At 31.2% G+C, this 17,248-nt stretch overlaps 1 protein-coding gene and 1 non-coding gene across 2 annotated transcripts; both read left to right on the forward strand.

Annotated features, from left to right (window-relative positions):
* The first annotated feature begins 4,836 nt into the window (after window positions 1–4,836).
* On the forward strand, window positions 4,837–4,908 carry TRNAE-UUC (transfer RNA glutamic acid (anticodon UUC)). The gene has a single exon. It is a non-coding gene; the product is annotated as a tRNA-Glu (tRNA).
* A 1,310-nt stretch (window positions 4,909–6,218) lies between these two features.
* LOC143606305 (putative LRR receptor-like serine/threonine-protein kinase At4g29180) lies at window positions 6,219–14,304 on the forward strand. The gene is made up of 12 exons (XM_077082115.1): window positions 6,219–6,329; window positions 7,144–8,178; window positions 8,910–9,048; window positions 9,514–9,585; window positions 9,678–9,749; window positions 10,190–10,270; window positions 10,361–10,515; window positions 11,563–11,783; window positions 12,114–12,240; window positions 12,527–12,589; window positions 12,829–13,018; window positions 13,849–14,304. Exons 1-12 carry the CDS (start codon window positions 6,254–6,256, stop codon window positions 14,285–14,287), a joined length of 2,670 nt encoding a protein of 889 aa, XP_076938230.1. The 5' UTR covers window positions 6,219–6,253; the 3' UTR covers window positions 14,288–14,304.
* Window positions 14,305–17,248: the final 2,944 nt, after the last annotated feature.

Consider the following 17,248-nt stretch of genomic DNA (forward strand, 5'->3'; position numbering starts at 1 on the left):
GACGATGAAGATTGATTTTTGGTAAAGTCTGTCTTTTTTGTTAAGATTTGGAAGCTTGGTTTTTGATACTTTGCTACTTTTTATTAAATCAAGATTGTAGTGTTATGTTTTAAGTGTATCTTTTTACTATTAAGTGGTACTATTTAATGTCATAATCAAGTTATAGACTCACATTTAAAGTGTTTAAATAGGTTTTTATGTAAATTAGTTCGAATGAAATGTGTCATTGTTGCAACGACAAAAAACTTGTACTAAAATATATTCGCAACAACAAAAAACATTTGCACGCGAAAACCGACCTCAGAACCCTCATGTATGTGGTCTTCCTAGTCACACAGAAAAAACCCGAATCGTAACCCTAAAAGCTAAAACTGTATCTTTTAAGAGTCTCTATTTGTTTATAAGTTACAATAATATAAGAGTAAATAACATTTATTTAAACAGAATGATGTATCATTATATATCCTATGATAACAGAAACCAGTAACACAATCATGAAAAGCAATGATGCAACATTGAACATTTGCTTGAAATGATTATGGAAAACCCGATAAACCTAATGAACCGACCAAAGACCAACTCGAAACACTCAGTTTCGAGCAGGCTCAAGACAACCCTAGGAAGCAGGATATAATTTTAAAAAGACAGAAACTATGCTTGCTAATCTATATACACAATAATTATTAAATAGCAAAGCTAAGCTAAACGAGTCAAGCTCAAGCTTACACGAACTTGAACTGGTTTTAGATCGTTTACAACTACAAGAGAATAATATATCACAATGTAACACATTTAAATTGCAAAATATCCATTCAACTTCAAAACCAGATAATAAGCATTGTGTAGTCAAACATAATCAAAGTCAACTTTCATCAAAATAAGCTGCATACTATGCTGCTATGCATCAACCGGCTTACTTCTCGGATGAATTTGGCTCCCTCTTCTTACCGAAACCAACAACTGCAAAATCAAGCATAATGTAAGTCAAAACCCATCCAACGTTTCTCAGAATCACGCAGTATTCATCTTCGAGCCATATCATAATCACATAATGAAAGTTTTCTAAGTCAATAGAAAATTTCGTTTTTTTACTAAAATTTCTTATACAAGATACAGGCAGCACCTTTACAGGTTGTTTATAGGTGTTACTAGACTGATTGATGCAACTCCAGAGTGATCATAAATCTACATTTTTTTCGATTATGTGAAGTTAAGATTGTCAGGATTAAAGAAACTGTTGAAAGAACATTAACTGTTAAGATTAGTAATGTGCAGTCTGATTTGGCCGATTTTGGTAGGATTTTTTTTACCTGTTTGACGGTTCGGGCCACTTTTTTTGTTTTTTTTTAACACAAAATTACAAGGGCATGTTCGTGTTCGTTCATTTAAAAATGAACATGTTCGTGTTCAATTATGTTCGTTTGTTTAAATTCTAAACCAGCAGTTCACGAACATAAACGAGCATAAATGAACATGAACAAAGATAAAAAACATAAATGTAACATATATGAACAAATGTAAATGAACACAAACAAACATAAATGAACACACTTAAATTAACACAAAAGAACAAATATAAAACCATTAACTAGATGGCTCTTCAAAATAATGTAAAACCATTGCCCGCTTACCTTCTGTTTCGATGTAATCTAAACATTTATATAAAATATATTCTAAAATAAAAAATATTTAATTATTTTCTATTAATATGTAAACGAACATAAATAAACAAATATAAATGAACATAAATAAACGAACGTTAAAGAACATAAATGAACGAATGAAACATGTGGTCATGTTCGTTCGTTTAATTAAACGAACACAATTTTTTTGTTCATGTTCGTTCGTTTAATTAAACGAACACAATTTTTTTGTTCATGTTTGTTCGTTTATTAAATAAACGAACATAAACGAACTTCGCGCCGAACGGTTCACGAACAGTTCACTGAACGTTCGGTTCGTTTACAGGCCTACTCATAATTGTGCATTATATTTTCAAAAGTTCGGTAAATTGGTAACACTTGAAAAGGACCAAACATTTTACCTTTTGAGTATTATAGCATGCAAAAATTAATTTAATGATAATCCAACTCATGGTTCTAAAAATCAAGCCTAGACGTCAATTAATCGCTAATCGGTACCCCACCGACTAGTAGCCGATCAATCGGTATTTGGTTATAACAGTCAAAATTGGCAAATTTATATAAATTGGCTAATAAATGTGTAAAGGGTGTGCACAGTTCGGTTTGCTTCAACTTTGGGCTAAACCAAACCAAAAACCGAAACATCTGTTTTTGAATTTTTTTAACCGTTTGGTTTTGGTTTTTTCGGTTTCGGTTTTTTCAATATTCTAATTTAAGCATGAAAATTTTGGGTTGAACACAAAAAAATGGCAAAAATAATAAATATAGACCTAAATTATTTTGCTAATTAATAACTAATTCATTATTTTGCATTTTGGTCGTTTGCCTTTTGTTTCGATGTAATGACTACTTTTCAGTTTTATATTTCTTATATCATAATACGCAATTTTGGCTAAAATATTTTAGTTAACTACTTAGTTTTTAAAAACTACTTAAAATAAGATATAAAAAATAAAAATCTAGAACAAATAATTTTTACATCATTAAATTTAATTAAAACATAATAATTATTTGATTTTGGTCAATAAGAATAAGAAAAAGAAGATATAAATTTGTATATTGTGAATTATGGAAAGATGAACAATTAAATATAATTTTGATTTTATACTTGAAGAGAAGACATATTTTTATATGTTAAGTAAAAAAAATCAACGCAATTACCACTGTATTGGAGTTTGTAAGCATCTTTGTTTGAAACCTAATGTCTTGGGTTCAGAACCCGTATCAATGTAATGGAAAATGGGTCATTGATTATAATAAGAAAGCGGATCACGGTCATTGGTTAGAAATAGTGAGCTTTGAACACCAAAGTGGATACAAACTTTTAAATGCAAAATATCTTTGTTTATAAGAAGAAAAGAGTAAGTTGTTTACTTATAAATAAATCAGATACTTTTTCATTTGACAAACTTTTTTCTTGAGTCAGGTTTCTTTCAATCTTTCATACTCCTTTATTTCTTTTTATGAAATCTTGGATTATAAAAGTTGGTTACTTCTAAAAAATATGTAGGCTTTTGTTAAGGGTGCAAACGAGCCGAGCTACACGACATCAGCTCGTTAAAAAGCTCGATCGAGCCGAGCTTAATCGAGCCCGAGCCAGCTCGCGAGCCAAAACAAGCATGTCATTTATATAATTTTTTAAAAATATATATTTAATAATTATTAATTAATATATATAATGTCATGAAAAAATAAATAAAAATAACTACATAATATATATTATTTTATAAATAAAATTATATTACAAAAAAATATATAAAAATAATTATAATTATATAAAAAATATTGATAAAAGTAGTAAACCAGCCGAGCCTTAGCCGAGCTCGAGCTTTGAAAATAGAGCTCGAGCTCTATGTAAGTTAAACGAGCCGAACTCGAGCCTAGTCCAGCTCGGGCTCGGCTCGGCTCGTTTGCACCCTAGTTTTTGTAAATACTTTTATAACTTACGTGGGATTATTTAGTCTTTTTTAAACATCAACTTTGCCAGGCTTAACTATGTCTTCATATTGTTTTAGAAGTTATAGTAATTATGTCAATATGCCAAAAATTAACCTTTAATCCTTAGTATAGTGGTAAATATTCACTTGGTGTGGATACAGTTAAGTTTCCGGTTTGCATCTCCTTGTTCTTAATTCCTCTAACATGGTTCGCGTCGCCACTGGGTACACTAGTTCGAACAAGGGGCGTTTCTAGCCCGATTCACCGCTGTTGGTACTCCGTCCACCCTAAGGAAAGGCGAGAAAATGTGGGTGGGGGCGCGTTTGGGAATTTACTTTTTTTTTACGGGGTTATATTTTAGTCTTTTATACTTAGTTTAGATTTTTAATGTAATTTTTTACCCTAAGTTAACAACTTTCAAGACGAACATCAATCATACGGACTAAATTGTAAAGACCGAGTGAACAGTTGGGACTACAACTATAATTTCTCATACGTAAGGACTATAAGGTTAAACGTTGGATCCCAATGAGACGATTGGCGCAACTTACTATAGAACTTACCTTGAACTTTTTTAATTGGTACAATGAGATTCGTGTGATACGAATCATGGCTCCAATGCTTTTAACTTTGACATGTCTTCAAACCGAATCATCGATAGTAAAATGCACGACTCCATTGTCGTGTTCAACATAAATTTTTGGTGGTGAAACAATGCCATTGAACTATGAATCCTATGTTGGATTTTGGAACTCTTGTTGCAAGTGTCTTTAATCATATGAGTTTACAGAAGATTAAATTATCTGAATTCAAGCTATAACATTAAAACTTAAACATCACTATTATATATATGTATATATATATATATATCGAGCCGGGGGTCTCATCGGAAGCAGCCTCTCTATCCCTATGGGATAGAGGTAAGGCTGTCTACATCTTACCCTTCTCAGACCCTACCATAGCATTGCTATTGGTGGGATATACTGAGTACGATGATGATGATATATATATATATATATGGAAGATAAACCTGTTTAACACAAATCTAGCTACTTTTATTATTATTGAAAAATGTGACATTTTGAGAGGGGAAAAAATGAAGCTTTTTTAAATCCATTTCTTTATAAGATGATGATTTGAGTTTTTAGTAAGTGTTCTTAAAGGTAAAATAACATAACATAAATAAAATAAAATAAAAAAAAACACAGTCGAGATATCAGTTATCAGTTTCTAGTGTTAATCACTTAGCATGAATTCCATTGTCGTCCAGCGGTCAGGATATCTGGCTTTCACCCAGGAGACCCGGGTTCGATTCCCGGCAATGGAACATTTTTCCTTTCATTTTTATTATTTATTTCTTTCTTTGAAAACATTCTGGCTTTCATAATAAAGTAATGTAAAGTTGAAGAAGTTTTTTGTTTCCTTTATAATTTTTTTATTTATTTCTTTGAAAAGATTCTGGCTTTCATATTAAAATCATGTAAAGTTGAAGAAGTTTTTTTGTCAATTTTATTTTTTTTAATTTATTTCTTTTTTTATTTATTTATTTTTTCATTTATTTGAAAAGATTCTGGCTTTCATATTAAAATAATGTAAAGTTGAAGAAGTTTTTTGTTTCCTTTTTATCTTTTTTATTTATTTCTTTTAAAAATTTCTTTTTATTTATTTCTTTGAAAATATTCTGGCTTCCATATTTAAATAATATTAATTTCAAGAAGTTGGTGGTGATCAACTTCTTTGAGTTGATTTTTCTTTGTTTCATATTTAATCAAACATTAATTAATAATAATAACAACATGCACACGTATATTCAACCAAAAATGATGAAAAAACCAAAAGTTATAATCAACTTTGCTCCAAGAGGTGAACTTAATAAGGCAAAACTCCACATACCAACTTTAAATATCATGTGAGCAACAACTAATTGTCCATTATTTATGTAATTTAGTGTTTATCTACTTATTAATGATGTTGACATATGAATCACCTATTTGATATTAATCAATATGCATGCCAGCTAGGCCGGCTTATATACATTAAAACAGTAAAAGATTCAACCTTTTTGTTTATGGGAAAATTCTCAAAATAACCCTCTTTTATTCTATAAAAGTCCTTTCAATCTGTCCACTCAGACGACTTTTGAACGAAAATCGTCAGCTCAGACGACTTTTGAACGAAACCCGTCGTTTTTGAAATTCGAGTTTTTAAAACACGTCGTTTTTTTACCAAGTTTTGAATCTTTTTATATTTTTTAATATTTAATTATTATAATTAATTTCATTTATATTTTGTTTTTCTTTTAAAACTTTTGAAATGTAAAGTTTTATTAAATTTCGAGTATACTGACATAAATTTTATTCAAAACCGAGTCAGGTTAATTTTTGTATTGAAAAAAAAAAACCCGAGTCAGGTTACGTTTTGTATTTAACGTTTCGAAATAAATTTTATTCAAAACCGAATAATAAATAATATATAAGGACCTGGTGCAGACCCCTGTTTATCCATACATTGACCATGTTTATCATGTTCTAGTTGCTTTGGTTGGCTATAAGTTTCTTTGTTTGACTTATTGTTGGATAATAATAATAATAATAATAATAACCACTTTGCATAAGTTTGTTTGGTGTGTTAATAAGAGTCATAATTTGTCATCAAAGTTCAAAAGGCTGATAATGGTATTCTTCCATCATTTGTTTCTTTTATGTGTTGCTGCAGGGTTAATTCATGTTGATGCACAGATGCAAACAGGTTAGTGTTATCCAAATTATGTTTTGACTTTTTATTAATTAGTTTTTTTTTTTTTGAAACTAGGGGTGTTAACGGGTTAGTTTGGATCGGTTTTGGGCTCAAACTGAACGAAAAATGCAAATTTTGTTCGGTCTTGGTTTTCACAATGGGTTCAGTTTCGTTTCGGTTTTTGGGTATACCATTTGAGCTAGGGGGGTGCCAAAAATATATATATATATATATATCAAAAACCGAATCATGCGGCTTTGAGTTCGGTTCTTAACCTAACCGTGTCCGAAATGTGAATTCGATTTTCAGTTCGGTTATTCAGTTCCACAAATCTTGCTTATTTGGATAACCAAAACAATTTAACCGAACAATAACTGTTTCAATCAGTTAACCGAATAGTTCGGGTGAATTGGGTTCGGTCAAACACATTTCTAGTTTGGATCGGTTCGGAATTAGAATTCGGGAGAGCATCTTTTAGGGTAGAGGTAAGGCTGTCTACATCTTACCCTCCTCAGACCCTACCATAGCTTTGCTATTGGTGGGATATACTGAGTACGATGATGATGATGATGATCTTTTAGGCCTAAAATTTGTTGGTTAATAATTAATTGATTATTGCACATTTCTAGTTGGTTTTTTCAGTTCAGTTCGGTTTTTTTTCGGTTTTAGGATAACGCAAAAACAAAATCGAACCAAATATTGTTTTTCAAAAAACATAAAACCAAAGCGTCTTTTTTGGGTTTGGTTATGTCGGTTATTTCGGTTTATCAAATATTTTGGTTTAAATGTTCTAAACTGATTCGGTTAGTTTTTTTTTTTTGGATAGGTTACATAAGCATTGATTGCGGGTCACAAGAAAATTTCAGTTATGAAGACATTGATACCGGTATAAGTTACACATCAGACGACCCGTTTGTAACCGCTGGTATCAACAAAAACATTTCACTAGAATATGCATATCCTAACAACCCAAATCTCCCCCAACCGCTATCTGATCTTAGAGCATTTCCACAAGGGAATAAAAACTGTTACACTTTAAGACCCAACGGTGGAAGATCGAGTTTAAATCTAATTCGGGCCACTTTCATGTATGGAAACTATGATGGACAAAATAAGTTACCCGAGTTTGATCTTTATCTTGGTGTAAATCTTTGGTTGACAGTTAAGTTTAAAAGCAATTCTGATATTGTTGTTACGGAAATAATTAATGTTGTGTTAGACGACACGTTAAGTGTTTGTCTTGTTAATATAGGACTCGGTATCCCATTTATATCCGGTTTAGAGTTAAGACCACTCGACGGGTCAATTTACAAAACTGCCCCTGAGACTCCCGAGTCGTTAATCTTGTTTAAAAGATTGGATATTGGATACACTAACGGGTCGGGCCGGTATAGAGATGATGTTTATGATAGAATTTGGTCTTCTTATAATTCGCCTTCATGGGATTTGTTGCATACTAATATGGATATAGATGTAAGCGGAGATGGTTATTGGGCCCCGAATGAAGTGATGCAAACGGGGTCCACGCCCAAAAACGGAACCGAAGCGTTGGAGTTTAAGTGGAATGTTTCTGACCCGAAAGCCCGGTTTTATGTTTATTTGTATTTTGCTGATTTGGTTGTGTTGGGGAGGAATCAAACAAGGGTGTTTAATGTTTCTTGGAATGATATTCAACTTTTTGGAAATGTGAGACCACGGGCATATTATGCGTCGATGTTTTATAATTTGAGACCGTTGGTGGGACCCGAGCATAAGATTTCGATTAGAAAAAGTGGTGGTGCGAACGTTGCACCTATTTTGAATGCTATTGAGATTTATCAGGTTCTAGAGTCGAGTGAATTCGTGACGTTCGGTTTAGACGGTATGTTTTTCTTGCTTTGTTTGTTTATAACTTATAAATTTAAATTTAGACATGCTTTAGAGGAAGTGCTTCTTGTATCTTTCAAGGTATTATTTGTATTATTATAGTTTTTGTTTCGAAAAAAAAAAAAGGTTTTCGAGCAAAGCCTTATCCCACCTCGAGACCCTACCAATAGCTATGTTTTAAGTGGGATGATACCGGGTACATTTTTTGTTTATCTTTCAAGGCATACAAAGATTTATGTGTATTAAATTTAGAAAAAAAATTTTTTTGATGGAATATATATAATTATATTATTTGTTTGTCATCATATTTGAAGTTATCATTAAACAAACTTTGATAGCTTTAAAAAGGCGCGTTTCATGCACGAGGCGCACCCTCAAGGCCATGAGGCGATGCCTCATGCATGTCCGAGTCAAAATTGGTCAATATATATTGTGCTTGATATAAAGGTTGATAACGAATGATAAACGTGCATACCCAATAGAATCCCACTCAACATGGTTATTGAATAAAGCTTGTTTGGTTGTACATGGATCAACGCCTCATGTACATGTGCACCTTGCGCTTTTTTAAACCAAACTCGCCTTTTAACGTGCATTATGAGTTATGACAATCATTTTTTTTCATGATTAAAATTTTCAAGTCCTTGTAATGTTAAGATCATGAACATGTTTTAACTTTCTTAAAACATTTTGCAATTCTTGTACTTAGTTATGCTACTAAAACAGTTGATGCAGTAAAAAACATTAGAACAACATATAAAATAAACAGAAACTGGGTTGGAGATCCTTGTGGCCCGAAGAACTACTCGTGGGAAGGTATAATATGCAACTACACCGGTTCAAACCCCCCTCGAATCATATCCGTGTAAGTTATTTCTTCTTTTATAAAATATGTTCACTGTGTATTTAAATATTGTATATAACGTTTAAGGATGAGTATCTTAAATTATTTAAGAACTTTAATGAACTCTTAATAACTAACGTTTTTTTATAAAATGTTTTGTAGGTTAATATTATTTGAATGCAGTTTTATCACTTTTATATCTATATTCACGATTACAATTATGAAAAATTAGTTTTTACACATATCTATGTTTTTTTACACATATGTAAATTTTTTATTACATAAATTTTCCGCATGTGTAAACTTGTGATTTACATATGTAATAAAAAGTTTGTTTTAAAAATATGATAAAACTACACTCTAATAATAATATATAAAAAAATTTCAAAAAAATAGTTGGTTGTTATGAGCTCTTAAAGTTCTTAAATTTTTTGAAGTTCTGTGATGAAACTAACTAGTTTAATACCCTTTTAAAACTGATACCAGAAATCTTTCGGCAAGTGAGTTAACCGGGCAAATAACTGCTTCCGTAGTCAATCTTTCATCACTTGAAACATTGTAAGTATTTGTAACTATAATTTGTAACTATATTTTGTACATGTCATGTTTAGTTTTCTAATAACTGTTTTATTATCATGTCGTGTTATCAGGGATCTATCTAATAATAGTTTGACCGGGCCGATACCCGATTTTCTGGAAAAGCTTTCATTTTTAAAGATATTGTAAGTTTTATAACCTGATGGTTTTTTATAGATTTGCATTTGCTGCAGATAAAATGGGTGGGTCAGATGGGTTGGGTAAAATAGGTTAAGACGGGCTTCGGGCCAAAAGGAAATGTTTTTGGTGTGGGTAAAAACGGGTCGGGTTAAACACTTAGTGTTCAATTCTTTTAATAAATGATTGCAGTTAAATATAAAAAAGTTGCATTATTATTATTATAATAATAGTAATTTATTTTTTTTAATAATAACGGTTTTGGAGGTTTTAAGCGTTAAACAACACTTTTTATAAAAATTTACATGTTTGACATGTTATAAATAAAACATAAGTCAAAGTGACTTATTCATAAGTAGATGAGTCAAAATTGTCAAAACTGTCAAAATCTTATATAAACACAAATAAACCTGAATTTATTTAAACTTATTTTTTTCAATTATTTCAGGGATTTAAGTGGAAATCAATTATCTGGCTATTTGCCAAAGTCTTTATTAGAGAGATCAAGAAGTGGATTACTCAAACTAAGGTTTGGTTCTTTTAACATTTTGTCATTTGCACAAAATGTTTTATTATTATTATTATTATTTTATTTTATCAAATGTGTACCTTATGACAGTGTGGATAGCCGAAATCTTTGCGACTCGGGATCATGCGAAAATAAGAAGAAGAAAAAGAAGATTTTAATTCCAATAGTTGCATCATTACTATCATTTATGGTGGTCTTACTTCTATTGATAATATTTTGGAGGACTAAAAGGAAGCAAAAAGCTTGTAATGCTTTCTCCTTTCTTCTTCTAGTCACCTTCTTAGGCCTGTAAGCGAACCGAATGAACACGAGCGGAGTATGTTCGTGTTCATTTGTTTAACTTTAACAGAACAAATGATCGAACATGAACAGTTAAATGAACATGGTTTTCTTGTTCATGTTAGTTTATGTTTTGTTCGTTAACATTATAAACAAATGGATCTCGAATGAATATAACTGAACATAGATGAACGAATATAACTGTGCTAATTTAAAGTAAATGTGAACCATGTATTGGGCCTAAAAAGTTATTAAAGTTGGATTATATTTTAATGGGCCTAAAAAATCTTAAATGGATATATTAACGAACATAAATAAACAAAAGTAAACACACAAACAAACATAAACGGAGATGAACGAACATAAATGAATTTAAAGGGTTAAACGTAATCGAACGTTCATGAACATAAATGAACAAACGAGACACGTGCTCATGAACATAAATGAATTAACATGTACATGACATATACTCTAAATTACAAATAGAGTAAACTGCGGTTTTCATCCTTGTAGTTTGTCCAAATCTACAGTTTTAGTCCAATAGTTTCAAATTTGCGATTTTCGTCCCTATGGTTTCATTTCACTTGCAATTAAACCCGAATTCACTAATCCCGTTAAGTCTGTGTGTCCTTCATGTGAGGGGCAATTTTGTCATTTTTCTCCCTAAATAAACCCAATCGTAATTCGCAAGCCCCCTCACGTGAGGGGCTGGGGTGTATTTTGGGATACAAGGACAAAACTGCCCCTCACGTGAAGGCCACACAAACTTAACGGGATTAGTGAGTTCGGGTTTAATTGGAAGTGAAATGAAACCACAGGGACGAAAATTGCAAATTTAAAACTATTGGGCTAAAGCCGCAGATTTCGACAAACCACATGAACGAAAACCGCAGTTCACTCTTACAAATAAAATGCTATGTTATATATTTTATAAAAATTAGCAGATTATTGCAAATTACATATTTGCCCTTTACAGCCATTGGGAGTATACTGAATCTTTTTTCTGAATATAGCAAAAGCAAGCTCAAATGAAGAAGGAAGAACTACTATAGAATCCAATAACAAGCAATTTACCTATGCTGAGGTGGCAAACATGACTAATAATTTCCAAACTGCCATTGGAAAAGGAGGCTTTGGAACTGTTTATCTTGGGACATTAAAAGATGGCAAACAAGTTGCAGTCAAGTTACTCTCTGCATCATCATCTCAAGGATATAATGAGTTCCAAAATGAGGTAACACTAATCATATAACTCGAAAAATCTTTTTTGGAAATTGCGATTTTGCCCCTATCTTCTAAAACTTTAAGAACTCTTAACAAACAATCAGTTTCTTTACTTATTGTATAGATATTTAGTATTATTTGAGGGCAGTTTTGTCATTTAGTATATGCAATTGCATATAATAAATGACAAATGACAAAATTGCCCTCAAATAATACTAAATATATATAAAATAAGTAAATAAACTGACTGTTTGTTAAGAATTCTTAAAGTTTTAGAAGATTGGGGCAAAAGCGTAATTTGCAAAAACGTAACGTATTGAAATTAATGGCCTAATTGCAGGCTGAGCTCTTGATGAGGGTTCATCATAGGAATTTAGCTTCTTTTGTGGGATATTCTCATGATAATAACCGCATGGCGCTTGTTTATGAATACATGGCTAACGGAAACCTCAAAAGTTATATATCAGGTATATTTGATGGTTAATAAAACTCGGTTAAATCAAGATTTATAACACATTTTGTTCACTTTCTTTTGCATATGTAATGTGTTTAAACACAATATGTTTTTCCAATAATAATCTAAATATTTGAATTAAATGATTTAGAAGGTTTGTGCATCTCAAATAAGCTTAGGCAACTTTGTACTTCAACCCGTCTTTTAGCTTTTCTTTGACCCGTTTGGGATCAAACATGGCTCAAATCGACTATTTAACGAGTGAGATTTATTATTTTTTTTTTTTTATTTTTTTGCAGATAGAAATACTCATCCATTGAGCTGGGAAATGAGACTCAAGATTGCAATAGATGCTGCACAAGGTGATTACTTATTCAACTTTATTCTAAACTTTTTGAAACCTTTACTTTTACAGTGTATTGGCGGGTCCCGTGAGTTTTCCAGTAAAGTTTCTTATTGTTACCAACAAAAAAATTTACGATTGTATTGTGTGATCCGAGAAAAACAATGTCATAGTGGGTCCCCACGTTACATAAATGAGAAACGTGGGACCCACAAAATAAAAATCAATAGAAAATGATGTAACTAACTTGAATCACAGGATTGGAATATTTACATCATGGTTGCAGACCGGCTATAATTCATAGAGACGTGAAATCAGCCAACATCCTTCTTGATGAAAATTTGGTTGCTAAAATAGCTGATTTTGGTCTTTCAAAGGGTCTTCCTGATGATCAAACTACTCACATATTAACGGACGTTATCGGTACAGCTGGTTATCTTGATCCAGAGTAAGTACTCTTATTATTTATCTAATAACTTGATTTATTGTCTTATAATTATATCATAACTTTTTAAATAATTTATTTAGCTTATATTACAACTTTTTTAATAAAATGGTTTACATTTATTCACCCAAAGTATAATTTTATAGTATTCAGTCTACTAAATAATTTATTCAAAAACTTGGATCACTATTTTAATAAAACTGAGGGGGTGATTGTGCACATGTAAAAAGTTAAAGAGCTAAAAATGTAACCTTTTTCTTTATCTCTTGCTAATTACTTGAAAAGGGTTTTAAAAAATAATATAAAATTGTTCAGGGTCAACCTGACCTGACCCGTTTGGTATGATAGCCAACCCGCTCAAAGTGCCTATTTAATCTAGGGTGTCAATCATATCAGGTTGATGGGTTGTGGGTTGGTTGGGTAGCTGGTTAACGGGCTAAATTTGTCAACCTAAAGTGACCCGTATTTTTATTCGTACCAAAACCATCAACCCTAAACCACAAGGTTAAATTCGTGTAACCCATAGACGGTCCATTTAACATAAACTTGTCAAGGTCGGCATGCTAACAGGTAATAATCGACTTGTAAACGTGTTAATCGGGTTGGTGGGCCGTAAAAAGTGGGTTAAACATGTTAGTGTGTCGACCTGTTTAACTAAACATGTTCACATGTCAACCCAAACATGACATGTTTAATTAAACAGGTCAACCCGAACACAACCTGGTTTCTTAAATGGGTTAGCTATGCCAACCCAAAACCTGATTATATTAGTGTCGTGTTGGAATGAAATTATTATGACCCAATAATAACATGATCATTTTGCATCCATAAAGGTACCGCCGATCTCACGAACTAAATGAAAAGAGTGACGTTTACAGCTTTGGAATCGTTCTTCTAGAACTAATCACGGGCCGGCCCGCAATAATAAAAAGTGAGGACCACATCCACATCATGCAATATGTGGGCTGGTACCTTAACAAAGGTGATATCACAAGTGTAATAGATGAACAAATGGGAGGTGATTTTAACTTAGAATCTGTGTGTAAAGCTATTGAAATATCGGTCGCATGCACACGGGCCACATCGACCCAAAGGGTCACAATGAGCGAGGTTTTAACGGGCCTGAAAGCGTGCTTGAAGATGGAAATGGCCCGTGGGCCGAGAGACCGGGCTAGCAATGTGGCCCAGAATATGGATGGGTTGAGAATGGACCTTTCACCTGAGTTTTGTTCTATGGATTTTGAGCTCATGACTGGTCCTTCAGGAAGATAGTGATTACGAATAAAGTTGTGTAAGTATGAAAATAGAAAGTTAAAGGAAAATTATTATTATTATTATTATTATTATTATTATTATTATTATTATTATTATTATTATTATTTGAGACTTTGGTGCCGCAAAGCTCTGATTGGGCCACTTTGCGGCACCTTACTGGTGATATTTTGTGTTTTTTTTAATTTTTTTTTTTGTTCTATTGTAGTTCTAGTCCGTAACAAACGTAATGAAAACTGAATGAATGCTCATTTTTAGTTTTAGTTCCGGTGTCGTAACGATCGTGACAAAACTTACCGAATTCGCGCAAACTCGACACGTCTTGTTTAAGTTCCAATTCCGTAACGAATATAACGAAAACCAACCGAGTGTTGACTTTGTTTTAGTTCCGGTATCGTAACGAACATGACGATAAAAAAACAAACCATAAAACCAAACAGATAACCAGTTTGACTAGTTTCACGATTTTAAACTGAACCGTGAACACACCTTTACTTGTAGCTCCATCACTATACTTTACTAGTTAACTGCCTTTGATGAGCATTTGACTTTAGTTGACTAGTGGAAACATGTGATTCAATTCCCGTTCTGAATAGTCTTCCACTAGGGTATTACATGTTGAAAAATCTATGAGACTACGACCAATTGTGGAAAATAAATAAAGTGACTCAATAGACCATTTTAATTTTATTATCATAAAAGGAGTTGATACAATACATATGCCAATACAAAAGGAAGTTGACCCTTTTGGTCTTCCTTAGTGTACTTGAAGTCTTGAACCCTTTTTTGGACCTCCTAAACTCGTCTACGAACCCGATTTGAGTTGACTCGAATGGGCCATTGAAGAAGACCAAAAAGTTAACGAAAGAGAAAAATAACTTGATATTGAGATACGCCTTATATGCGACTAGTGCATTTGTCTCTTTGTTTAATCTTCTTCGGTTCTTGAAAATGACAGTTTTTTATTGTATCATAAACTTGTTAAAGATTATTGTAACACCCATATCCTAACAACAGAACGAAAGACTTGATAACCCGCAAGAGCGAATCATTACCCCAAAATTCACAAAACCAGTGGTTCTAGCACAAGCATTCATCAATACAAGAGGGAATTAGCACCCAACATATGGATAGAAAATCTGTCTGTAACGCCTTATTATGTGGTGCCTTCTTTGGAATGTTTTAATCAGGCCACTCATTCTGTTTTTATTATTTTTTTTTGTACCGATTATGTCACTCAAGTTTCAACTATGTTCTAATCTTAGGCTTTTATCATTTTACCTTTTAATGCTTTTAAAAATAAGACTGTTTACTAGAAAAGATAAACCAAGGAACTTATCTTTATATTTGGAATATTATGTACTAGGATAGTACCCGTGTTATACACGGGTGAAATATATTTAAAACTTAATATATATATGTAACATCATATAAATTTAATGAAATGTAAAAGTCGTATTTATATATAAATAATAATTTTACTAATTGGACTAATTAATTTAGAAATAATTACAAAAGTTAAAATCAAGTCGGTTAATTTAAAAACTTCAAAAAATTATAGAAAGATTTTGAAATGGGTTAAAATTATGGAGAGTATTAAAACCTTTAAAAGTTTGTTGAAAGATTGGTCAAATTTTGAATTTGAAATGAGTTTAAATATGCTATAAATATTGAGCATAAATTAAGGGTATTATAAAAAAAACTGAAATATATAAATTTACATTTTCTTATTAAAAAAATTTTAATTAAACTTTTTAGTTAGATACTTAGATATATTAAATCAAAGGTTATGGTTCAATTTTATGAATAATAAAAAAATATCAAAACAATAAACTTGTGTTCTAATAGTTTTACTAAATAATATAGAGATAATTGTAAAAGTTAATGGCAAACCACAAATATTAAAATCTAATCGGTTCTAATTTTACTAATTAAAATAATTATAAAACTTAAAATCAAATCGGTTAATTTGAAAACTTCAAAATATTATGGAAAGATTTTGAAATGGGTTTAAAATTATGTAGAGAATTAAAACTTTTAATTGGTCAAATACAAAATTATGAAGAGTATTATGGAGAGTGTTAAAATTATGGAGAGTATTATGGAGAGTATTAAATTTATGGAGAGTATGAAAACATTTAATTGGTCAAACTAAAACCAAATCGGTTAATTTGTTACTGACATTAATTTTGACATTTATGCCTAATTAAAAATTGGTCAAATATAAAATATGGAAAGTTTGTTGAGATTGGTCAAATAAACGTAAATCGGTTTATTTTGACACCTAGCCATTAAACATGGTCAAATCTTTCCATAAACAATTGTATTATATCTTTTTTTTATAATTCAAAATTCAAAAAAAAAACCTTTCCATTTTTTTGGAAATTCACCAAGTAAACAATATACTGCTAGTTTTTTTTTTGACAAAATTATTTCCAAGACTTTCAATATAAAATTCACACATGCTAACAAAAAAAAATATAGTTTATTCATATAAAAATGAATTAATTTAGTAACCTTGATAAAATAATAAATAATCATAAATTAATAACTAAAATACATTCGTAATGACCAAAACAAACACAATCAACCTATTTTTAATCAAATACTCCATCCATGTAATTAGCCAATCTAGCAAGTTGGGCCACCGGAAACTAAAATTTTAAAGATCAATAATGTTAAATACATAGAATTATTAAAAAGCAATTTAGTAAAAATTATCAATGGACGTAAGCGGAATAATTAACAGAATAATTCCGATAACGAAATAAATCAATCATATTTTCGTATATCTCAAACACTTTAGCATGTCCATTGAATCTTGGAGTTTGATGTAGAACCTAGCTATATATTTATAGGAATATCAGATTAAAAATAATACAAACAATAAAGTGAAAATAAAATGAAATAACAATGCAAGTAACGAATAATATATGAGAATTGACCATTACCGTAGAATAA

This window comes from Bidens hawaiensis, unplaced genomic scaffold (genome assembly GCF_021521415.1).
Source record: "Bidens hawaiensis isolate Kalapana, Puna unplaced genomic scaffold, B.hawaiensis_p1.1 tig00074158_1, whole genome shotgun sequence".
NCBI lineage: Eukaryota > Viridiplantae > Streptophyta > Magnoliopsida > Asterales > Asteraceae > Bidens > Bidens hawaiensis.